The following is an 11,925-nucleotide window of genomic DNA, read 5'->3' on the forward strand; positions in this document are numbered from 1 at the left end:
CCGTTCCTAACCAGATTTCAAGCATATATTATTGAACATATTTGAGAACGCCTCGGAAATAATAATGATGAAAATTATTTTCGTATAATGTCTATGTATTTACTATTGCTTTATTTTATTTTTAATAACTACTTATTGTATATTTTTTCTCATGATTTATTTTCTTTCGTTGTAGTGCAATTATCCTTTTTAATAAAAATTTAAAATTAGTTCATAAATAATTATAAAAAATTTTAAAAGTTGAATTTCTTAAAGTTTCTTACTATTGGAATAAATTTGTGTTTGATTTGCTTAACACTGACATGACACACTAAGGACTATTTTTTTCATTTTTCAATGCATGAAGTAACTCAAATGAGTTGCTTCCATTGAAGATACTCTTAAAATATAGGATAAAAATTACAAGTTTCGATAAATCAAATACAGTCCATGTCTAGTTATGTTTAAAAACAAGAACTCACCTTAGACATAATTCATATGCACGAGGAAGATTTCCTCTTTTAGCAAGAAGGAATATTTCCTGTTTTAGCGAGACTAACAACAAGTTTCAAATTATCTAACAGAACAATATTCAAACAAACATTGTACCAAGGTATCCTTTCAGCCAAAAAATGTGTATATATAAAACATTAAACAACCGGCAACAAAACGTTAATTTGCCTTTTCAATTTCCTTCTATGTAAATGATCAAAGCTAGTAAAATTGATCCAAGTACCAAGGACAAATCTAACAATCTAAAAAATGCCATATAAAAAAACTCAAACAAAACTCTTCTATTTTATTTTTATTTGAAACAAAAATTTAGAGAGGAATAAAATGTCTCTCATTTCCCTAGTATAATATTAAATAAAAAGGTTAACTATTTTTTTTATCTATAGTGAGCACGAGAACTTATAATAACATGAGGTAAGATGATTTAAAATTAAAATTTAATAAGAATCATTGACATTTAATATATATATATATATATATATATATATATTACATTATTATCCAATTATATATTATAAGTGCTTTAAAGTTTATAATATTTTTTTAAGAATTTATTTATAAAGTAACTTCTAATTGTTCTGTGTGAGTTTTTTTTTCACACTTTTAAATGAATAAAAAATGTTAATTCTAAGATAAGGATTGAAAAAGAGTTCCTTATCCATGTGAAATTATTTTAACCATTAAATATATTATTAAATAAACAAATAGTCATAATACACGAAAAAAAATCATTTAATATCGGTCATTCATTTATTTTAACAATATATCTAATTATTAAAATAATTTTGCATTATTTGGTTCCTAAATTTTAAGAGATTTTCAATTAAGTTTCTAAACTTTAAAATTTTGCGATTAGGTCATCTATCTATATATATATATATATATATATATATATATATATATATATATATATATTAATTTAGTCTTTTAGTTAAAAATTCATTAAATTTCATAAAATATTCTTTATATTTTCACAAAAATATTTTGTGTATAATCGTTCCATGTCATCTTCTTGTTATGTATATCAAGTATGAAAATATTAAAATTATTTTATGAATTTCCAACCCTTAAAGACTAAATTACAAAAATATAAAAAGATAAAAACACTTGATTACAAATTTTTAGTTTAAAAATTTAATTAAATATTTTAAAAGAATTCATAAATGATGTATTGAATTTTAAAATTCACAAATGATGCATTATAACTTAAAATATTCGGAACTAATAAGATTTATGCTTAAAAGTTGGATGTTTTGTTGCTGCATAGAAGGACGTTGCCAAATTCGGACATTGCCAAGTTCAGTCTTTATTTCATCGTATGAATATCTTCAAGAGCAATCTCTTTAACAATGCTATCATGTCAATTTCAATAAATCAATGTTCGAACTCACCCTAATTATGATGTTAATTGAATATAAATAAAGGTTGTGAGTTGGTGACATGCTATCCTTATTAGTCCTTTCCCCCACGTAGTCATTCATTTTTGTGGGGTTGTGTCACAAATCAATTTCGTGTGACCAAACACCAAGAGAAGATCTCAGTATGCTGAAAAGGATGGAGTTTCAAACTATGCAGCAACATGGATCTGAACTTGAGCACAAGGGTCACTAATGTGCATAATAAAACGTCAAGCATTAGGAACAACGTCCAGTTTCTACAATAATGTAAACATTTTGAAACTGAAACATGAGATGCTTATTCCACCTACGTACCTTAACAAGGGAAGAACTTTCACCAACAATCTCTAAAGATGTGAAGATGTCTCTGGATTAAGCTATATTTCTTGCACACAAATTAAACTCTAACCCCGGTTTCAAAGACTATATTTTGTTGCAATATAACTTCAACCCTTCACGTCAATAGTAACCTCACAACCATCACTAGTACCCATATGTGGTTACACGTGAAAAACAGGCACTTTTATGTTTTCCCATAGTTTATGAGAATAGGTATATATGAAAACCTCAACCTCTCTCACACATACTTGCACTGCTTCCATTCCCCACTCACCATGGAAGCTAGTACTGGACTTTTTGCTGGTACTCCAAACAGCAATGAGCTTGTGGTCATCCAAGGACACGATGAGGTAAACCATGGAGAATTTAACTAGCAAAATAAGTCCTTTGTTTTAATTATATGATCTGGTTATATAAACTTCTTCAAAAACACTTTTAAGAAAACACAATAGAAAGGAAAAATTTTAAAAAAAATCTTTTTCATAAGTTAAAATTAACTTATGAATTAACCATTTTGTATAAGTTCATTTATATTAGTTTCTCCAAAATTTTGATTTTAAATTTTAACTCGTGCATAAATTAATTTTAATTTATAAAGAAACTTATTTTGATTTTCTTTCTTATTTTTCTTTCCTTGATGTGTTTTTGAAGAAGCTTATCCATATAAACATATTACATGGTGACATTTTCTGTATGTTTGAATAACAAACACAACTTAATTTGTTGCATGCAGCCTAAGCCTGTGAAGAACTTAGATGGTCAGCTATGTGAGATATGTAGCGATTCTGTGGGACTCACAGTGGATGGAGACTTATTTGTAGCTTGTGAAGAATGTGGTTTCCCTGTGTGCAGGCCATGCTATGAGTATGAAAGAAGGGAAGGGACTCAAGTTTGTCCTCAGTGTCATACAAGATACAAGCGTATCAAAGGTAATTGGAAATTAAGCAACTGTGATGTGCTGTGCCGAAGGAAAAAGTGGAGAAGAAAAGAACGCATGCATGCATGCTTCTTCTTTTTTATTTTTTTTCTATTTTGTAACTTATATTTTGATTGTTGTTTCTTGATCTGCAAAGGAAGCCCAAGAGTGTTGGGAGATGAAGATGAAGATGACGTGGATGATATTGAACATGAATTCAAGAATGAAGAGATGCAGGAAGGGAATATTATCCATGGAGATGATGATGGGAATTCTAAATCAACACCAGTAGGCTTAGCAAAGGTAAGTCTGAGAAGGAAGCAGAATCCTACATGTATTTAAGATCTATTTGGATTTACTTCTCAATAGGTACTTATAGGAAAAAATAAAAAATTAAATATGCTAATTCATAATAAAAATTAACTTAAAAATAAGTTAATTTTTTATTTTTTTTTTGAAAAAACTAATATAAGAGAGTTTCTAAAATTAACTTATAAATAAATTTATTTTCATTTTTTTTCTGCCTAGTTTGTTCTCTTATAAGTGTTTTCATAAAAGTTTATCTAAACATGTGCTTGATGTATATAAAGTCTTAATTTTGATATTTTCATTTTTATTTTGGCTGAACTATTCCTTTCTAGAGTTGTTTATATTATTTTTATGCAATATGCAGGTGAATGGGGAGTTGCCCATATCTTCTCACTGTGTGGGAGAACATGGTATGTTCTGGTCTTTCTTCCTTTAACTGGATCAGGATCTAGTGGGGTATATTGTGATTTTTTTTAGCTAAAGCTTTTAAACTTAAATCACATAACTGACTGATATGATACACTGTCTTTCAAAATCACCTTTAACTCTTTTACCCCTTAGTTTGAAATCTGAAATCATGGAACTTCTTATGAGGATAAATTAAGAGGAAAGGGAAACAAAATGAACGCAAGACACTTCTTATAATTAGCATTATGTCTTCATGAAGCAGGTGCAAAATTCGATGACAAGGAGAAAACAGATGACTGGAAGATACACCAAGGCAATCTATGGCCAGAAACTGATGCCTCAGTTGATCCTGAAAAGGCCATGTATGCACCATGATACCATTTCCAATTTAGTAACCTTGTGATACTGCTTTAACAACAATGTTCTCTGAACTCAGAAAATCCTTAACTAATGAATGCTTTGTATGGTGTGATATAACATGATGCAGGAAAGATGAAGCTAGACAGCCACTGTCAAGGAAAGTAGCAATACCGTCAGGCAAACTGAGTCCTTACAGAATGATGGTTGTGGCTCGGCTCCTCCTTCTATTACTCTTCTTTGAGTACAGAATCTTCCACCCAGTTCCTGATGCAATTGGATTATGGTTCATATCTGTGACATGTGAAATATGGCTTGCATTATCCTGGATGATTGATCAGCTTCCCAAATGGTTTCCCATTGATCGTGAGACGTATCTTGATCGTCTTTCAACCAGGTCAAGTGTCCTGAAGTTCCCTGCAGCTTATATCCAAATGGATCTAGTTTCACATTCATTTAATTTCTAGAGAAAGACTAGGCACCAAATAAAGTAACCAATATTACAAAAATAATTGTGCTAGAGATTTCACATCATTTATATATATCACCAAAATACAATTTAGGAGAAATTCCCACCTTATGAGCTAGTTTTATAAAGTCAAATTTGGCTTCATAATACCACTTTCTTAAGATAGTATCAGAGTTTATCCTAACGATTATTAATTATTTTTGGGTCTATTGTTTCTCCGGCTATCAATTCTCTATTGGACTACTGGCAGATGTCATTTGAGATGTCCAGCCCTCAGCGTGATAGAGTATATTAATGATCCCACATAGACTAGAAATATGACCAAAATATAGTTGGAGAACAATCTTCACCTTAAAGCAAACTTGTTGTGTAAGATTGAGTTAGTCTCAATAATTTCACTTTCTTAAGAATAACTTTGCTTTTTTATAACAATTGAGTCACTAGTAACAACACATCATACAAAGTTCATGACAGTAATTTTTCTTTATTCATTGTCATTCATAATTCCTATATTTAAGAATAGAGCGGTACTCATATATTGCTATTTGATTCAGTTTTTTATAAGAGTTGTAATCTAAATCAATAAGCTAAATGTCTAGAACTTGTAATGCAGGTTTGAACCGAAGAACAAGCCCAATATGCTTTCTCCAATAGATATCTTTGTCACCACTGCGGATCCAATGAAGGAACCGCCTCTAGTTACCGCCAACACTGTTCTTTCAATCTTGGCCCTGGATTACCCTGCTGACAAAATCTCATGCTATGTTTCTGATGATGGGGCTTCCATGCTCACCTTTGAAGCTCTTCAAGAAACCGCTGACTTTTCCAGAAAGTGGGTACCTTTCTGCAAAAAATTCTCTGTAGAGCCTAGAGCACCAGAAAAGTACTTCTCTGAGAAGATAGATTTTCTAAAGGATAAGCTTCAATCAACTTATGTTAAAGAACGCCGTACTATGAAGGTTAGCTTTAATCCTCCTAAACTTGATGCCTTATTTTAAGTCTTAAAACAGAAAGTTTGGTCTCCATACATCACACAATTTTTTCAATTTGGTCCCTAGATGAAAAAATAATAATGAATTAGTCAAAGGTTGATGACTTGTCTAAGGTTTTTCCTACATGATATTTGTGTCATCACACGTGGAGCAGATGACAGCAACTAATTCCATAACATTTTTACAGTAACTAGTTTATGAAAAAAATCAAATGTAGGGACCAAGCTTAAATTTAAAATTTAAAATATTGATTATTCTAGTGCAATGTGAAAAGCATAGTTTGATTGCTTGTTGGCACATATATGACAGAGAGAATATGAAGAATTTAAGGTGAGGATAAATGCACTTGTGGCTAAATCCATGAGAGTTCCCCCAGAAGGGTGGACTATGAAAGATGAGACATCATGGCCAGGAAACAACCCCAAAGACCATCCAAGTATGATACAAGTTCTTCTTCCTCGCAATGGAGGTAATGAACTTCCCTGCCTTGTATACACGTCTCGTGAGAAAAGGCCTGCATTTCTACACCACAGCAAAGCGGGTGCAATCAACGCCTTGGTAATCATTTGAAGCACTTTAATTTCTCAGATTATATTTTCTCATTCTCATGACATGAAGCTAAAACAGGCTTTCTTTTTTGGCCTAAATGATGCTGAAATTCCAGCTTCGCGTATCGGCTGTGTTAAGCAATGCTCCTTTTGTGATCAACTTGGATTGCAATCACTATGTGAATAACAGCAAAGTTGTGCGACAGGCCATGTGTTTCTTCATGGACATACAACTTGGGAATGGCATTGGCTTTGTTCAGTTTCCAATAAGATTTGACAGCCTTGATAGGAATGATCGATATGCCAACAAAAACACTGTTTTATTTGATGTGGGTGCAACCCTTTTAGCACTGAATTCACTCTATTTTTGCTTTTCTAAATTGATTTGTTTTGGAATTCGACATGATAAACTTTGTGTTTGTTTTTCCACAGATTAACTTGAGGTGCCTAGATGGAATTCAGGGACCATCCTATGTTGGTTCAGGATGTATATTCAGAAGGAAAGCCTTAACTGGCTTCGATTCTCCAAAGACTTCAAAACGCCCAAGAACGGTGCAAGTACACTCAAAACAGGATGAGAATGGAGAAGAAACAAGCATAACAGGTGATCAGAATCCTTTATATTTATCAAAATAGCATAAAAATTAGCATTTTTTGTTTTCTCTTTCCATCTCGATTCTCAACTACTACTTGTCTTTTGTAACAGCAACAGATGAGGACAAGGAGCTATTGAAGTCACAGATGAATGATGAGAATAAATTTGGAAACTCCACACTTTTTATGAACTCTTCAGTAACAGAAGAAGGTGGTGTTGATCCTTCTTCCAGTCAAGAAGCCCTACTTAAAGAAGCCATTCATGTCATGAGTTCTAAATACGAAGACAGAACTCTTTGGGGATATGAGGTATTACATTAGGCTCTTTTTCATGTCCTCCCAGTATGATAACCACAATTTTAGATTTCGAAAGACAGGAACAGGTTATAATACAACTTATAGAATTAAGAATTAGTAAAAGATATAAATTCCATAACAAAATGTAGGAGAATTGATATCTTAAAACAAGTACAAGTCATAATTTTACAATTTATCTAATTATCATGACAAGTCCTGCTTGTATTGGTATAAAAGTTAAAGAAGTTTATAAAATATTTTCAAAAGTATTTGAAATATCTGTAGATTATCCAATATGAATAATTGGATACATGTTCCACTTGGAAGATATTTTTATTTAGAGTCTATTTAGATACAAACTTAAAAAAGTTTTTGATAGTCGTTTTACTGAACAAAAAAACTTTTTCTTTTTGATAAAGAAGCTCTTAGAAGTTTTTGTAAACTTATATCCAAATAAACTCTTTGAAGTATTCATGCTTCTTTGCTGAGGTTTTCTTTCCCCAATGAAATGGTAGATATAACTGTTGAAACATATTTTGGCTTTTGGCATGCGCAGGTGGGTTTGAGCTATGGATCTATAGCAGCAGAAACATTGACAAGTTTGAAGATGCATTGTCGTGGCTGGAGGTCTGTGTATTGCATGCCAGAGAGAGATCCATTCAGGGGCACAGCTCCTATCAATCTCACAGATAGACTCAACCAGGTGCTTAGATGGGCAGTGGGATCACTTCAGATTCTATTCAGCCGCCATTGCCCACTTTTCTATGGCTTCAATGGAGGAAGACTCAAGGGTCTCCAAAGAATTGCCTATATAAACAGCACTGTCTACCCGTTCAGCTCAATACCCCTCCTAATATATTGCATCATTCCTGCCATCTGCTTGCTCACTGATAAATTCATCACACCATCGGTACCAAATTTCCTTTTATTTATTTACTTTATAGAAGAAAGGCACATTATACATCATTGCATTATCAGAACCCTCTAACATGCCAGCTTGTGAGTTACATTTAATATGAGCAAGCCAAATTAAATGAACTCTAGTTGCATGGGTTAAATTAAGTATCAATAATGTAAAATGAATAAACAAAATGGCGTCACGCTGCATGCATCTCCTATAAAATATTTCTTTCAACAGATAACCAAAGGTCTCACCTGCAATCCTGTAAGAAAAATGCTAGTGATACTCTCTCTGATTCTCTCTTTATTCTTTGGTTGAAAATCATAAATTTTGGTGAATCTTACAACTAAATTAGGAGAGTCACTCATCAGATGTGAGACCTAAAAAGTTTATAATTTCCAATAAATTTCAGCTGATAATATAGAAAGTGTTGAAAAGTGTGCCGATAGCATTCCTAGTCCTATAAATAAGAGTAGAAACATGTATCAAGTTTGTTTGATGTTCTTTCTTGCTATAGAAGTTCCCTGAGATATTCTTAAATGCTTATCAAGTTCTTGCTTCATTGACTGATGAAAAGCCATTCATTTCCAGGTAGGCACATTTGCAAGTCTAGTCTTCATTGCATTGTTCATCTCAATCTTCGCCTCAGCGATTCTTGAGTTGAGGTGGAGTGGAGTTAGCCTCGAGGAGTGGTGGAGAAGCCAGCAATTCTGGGTCATTGGAAGTGTCTCTGCAAACCTCTTTGCCGTTATGCAAGGCATCATGGGAGCCCTACCACTAGGCAGAGTGAACACAAACTTCAGCATAGTCTCAAAGGCACCAGATGATGTAGAGTTTCGTGAACTCTATGCCATTAGATGGACAGCACTTCTAATACCTCCAACCACCATCATAATAATCAACCTCATTGGTGTTGTGGCTGGCTTCACTGATGCCATAAACAGTGGTGAACACTCTTGGGGTGCATTGCTTGGGAAACTCTTCTTCTCTTTGTGGGTCATTGTGCATTTGTACCCTTTCCTTAAGGGTCTAATGGGAAGGCAGAACAGAACACCAACTCTTATTGTCATATGGTCTGTGCTATTGGCCTCTATCTTCTCCTTGGTTTGGGTCAGAGTTGACCCTTTTGTGTTGAAAACTAAGGGGCCTGATGTCATGCAATGTGGTATCAGTTGCTGAATCTACATCTTCTCAAGACTCATTTATGTTGTTTCTTTACAGAGATGAATAATGGTAGAGCGAAAAGTTTTGTGAAACAGAAAAATGTTGCAACTTGTCCTTTTCTTTTCTATTTTGCTTTTTCATTGAATGGAGGAAATGGAGGGCAGTGTACTTAATTTTGTAAGTAGAAACGGAAGTGTTACATGGGATTTTTCTGGATTCAAATGATATATATCAAAACTTCAAATGCTACATACAGTTTATTGGAGTGACTGAAATCTAAAGAAGATACCAAATCTTGCACCATCTTGAAGCAATCTATTACAAAAGCTTAAGCACATGAATGATTTTCTTATTATACTTTTAACATGTCATAACCAACTATTGTAAAAGTTTAAGTATAATGATTTTATGATATTTTTTTTTTCCTTCAAATATAGGTCAAATTTAGTTTTTATACTTCGAATTTAAAAGTGGTTTTTTTTAATCCTTTAATTTGAAAATAACCCACTTTTGATGTCCATTTTGTGACTTTTTAGTCCCTCTTAATAATAAAAAAAATAGTTTATTTAAGAAATAAAAAAAATCACTTTTAATATTGAGAGAAAATAAAAATTTTAATCCAAATTTGAAAAACTAAAAAACATTTAAATCATGATTTAATATTATATTTTTAACGTACCACCCCAATCCCCATTCAAGTCCCGTTTGCGTTTAAAGCATAGACAATGCACAAACAAACCATACTTGGGCTGAAAATTAAACTTTATGTACATAAAAAAAATATTTATTAAAAGAAATGGATTAAATATAGTAGAACTTTCAAAGTGGAATATCCTTATCTATATGTTTGGATTTTTTAACCATCGCTAGTACAATTATAACAATTAGAGATTCACAAGCGAAAATGAAGTTCAAGCCAATTTGTGTGGTTGCACATGCTACAAGGTCCTTTTTGTTAGTTACGAAGTCATTTTCTAAAAGATGATTATTCACTTTTTGCATCTATTTTTGTCAATAAATACTTGATTAATTGAAAAGTAATTTTACCTTTATATATTTTATATAGCAAAAGATAAAATAATTAATTTTGTGTATGATATTTGATTTTCAATACATAAAGGTAAGGGTGAAAACGATAAGAAATCACCCCCTGCATCTTCCAGAATTCATATGCCAATTAATTGCCTAGTATAGGAGGAGCTTTATGAATCAATTTTAAGACTTGTTGCATCTGAGATTAGCAAAAATATCAGCAACCTCGTAAATATAAAACAGTATAAGTTTTTAGATACTTTGTATGCAGATATTCTAAAATTTAATTTTATCCTAATTTATTCTTAAATTTTATTTTTTAAATAAATATTATAAAGTTTAATTTTACTCTGATTGATCTTTAAATTTTGACTTATTTATAAATAAACGCCTTAAATTTTAATTTCAAACTATTTAATGATTAAAATTTATCCTTTTATAAATAGTTCTTTCTAAAGTTAAGAATTTAATTTCTATATACAGTGGAGATAAAAAAAAATTATTTTATATTATATACTAGCAACCTATCAATATGTTATAGTATACATTATGTACTAACCGTACTTCGCACTCGGGCTCCGAGCCCGGATTAGCGATACAAAGCCACCCCGGGCACACACTGAGAGGCGTCAGCCCGGTATTTGGAGCCCGGTATTTGGATAGATCACTCCCGAACCCGGGATCACGTCCCAGGCCAAAACCGTTCTCCAATTATACCATATTATGTCACAACGTGATCATATCATATCATATCTCATCATATCATATCATATCATATCATATGATATCTTATCATATCATATCTTATCTCAGGCCCAAGGCCCAAGACAACCCTAATTCACACAAAGGTATGTGCATTATTTATACGAGACTCATACTCATACAAATCCTAACTTTGGCATCGGAGTCTCTTTTGCAGGTACCTCCCCCATCTCGGAGCACCAACACACCAAGCGAAGGAGGCTCACTGATCTTACTGGACGGATCATCCCTACGATCAAATTCCGGTAAGAACATTTGGCGCCCACCGTGGGGCCGATCAAGACCAGCTCTTATCGGCCATTCTTATGGTTTTCACTAGAAGCCATAACAGACGCGCAACAGATGACCTAGATCGCTCAACTACCATGGATAGTGATGCAGCAACATTGAGGAGGCTGATCGACCAGGTCGAACAGATGCGAAAACAACACGCCGCCGACCTACAAAGCATGCGTGCCAAGCACGAAACTGATCTAGCAGCAATGCGCACCGCTAATGAAGCCGACCTAGCGGCACTACGCGCCGAGAACGAGCGCATTCACACCCAACTCCCTCGGCGTCCCTCAGATCAACCCCCTCCGCAGAGTAACCTGAATAAGGACGAAGGGCACTCGGTTTCACAACCGCCAACAGCGGCTAGGGCACCGACTCCCAAGCCTCCCACACATCAGTCTCACGCGCTGACGAACAGGTCGACGCACGACGTCAGCAACGCCCCTGCCCACAGCACGGGGAATCAGACGACCTTCTGCCGCCATCCTTTTGTGGACGGTATCATGGAGACACCTCTCCCCTTTGGGCGGAACCCTTTCCACCTCGATCGCTACGACGACACAACCGACTCGGACGAGCATATCAATCTATACACCACCCAGGTAAACCTCTATACTAATGAGGATGCTATATTGTGCAGGATTTTTCCAACCTCGCTCAAGGGGGCTGCACTCA

The 11,925-nt window shown here is 33.8% G+C and overlaps 1 protein-coding gene across 2 annotated transcripts; it reads left to right on the forward strand.

Annotated features, from left to right (window-relative positions):
* Positions 1-2,399: 2,399 nt before the first annotated feature.
* On the forward strand, positions 2,400-9,476 carry LOC109790377 (cellulose synthase A catalytic subunit 7 [UDP-forming]). Of its 2 annotated transcripts, none has more exons than XM_083068063.1 (13): positions 2,400-2,578; positions 2,962-3,157; positions 3,302-3,447; positions 3,818-3,863; positions 4,121-4,223; positions 4,349-4,615; positions 5,301-5,646; positions 5,989-6,237; positions 6,344-6,556; positions 6,660-6,831; positions 6,940-7,130; positions 7,675-8,028; positions 8,611-9,476. In XM_083068063.1, the coding sequence occupies exons 1-13, from the start codon at positions 2,432-2,434 to the stop codon at positions 9,196-9,198; spliced, it is 3,018 nt and encodes a 1,005-aa protein (XP_082924189.1). In that variant the 5' UTR covers positions 2,400-2,431; the 3' UTR covers positions 9,199-9,476. The 2 variants fall into 2 exon arrangements, with proteins under 2 accessions (XP_082924189.1, XP_082924188.1); XM_083068062.1 differs by having other exon boundaries at positions 2,407-2,578; positions 6,934-7,130.
* Positions 9,477-11,925: the final 2,449 nt, after the last annotated feature.

Source organism: Cajanus cajan, chromosome 2 (assembly GCF_000230855.2).
Source record: "Cajanus cajan strain Asha chromosome 2, NIPB_CcT2T_4, whole genome shotgun sequence".
NCBI lineage: Eukaryota > Viridiplantae > Streptophyta > Magnoliopsida > Fabales > Fabaceae > Cajanus > Cajanus cajan.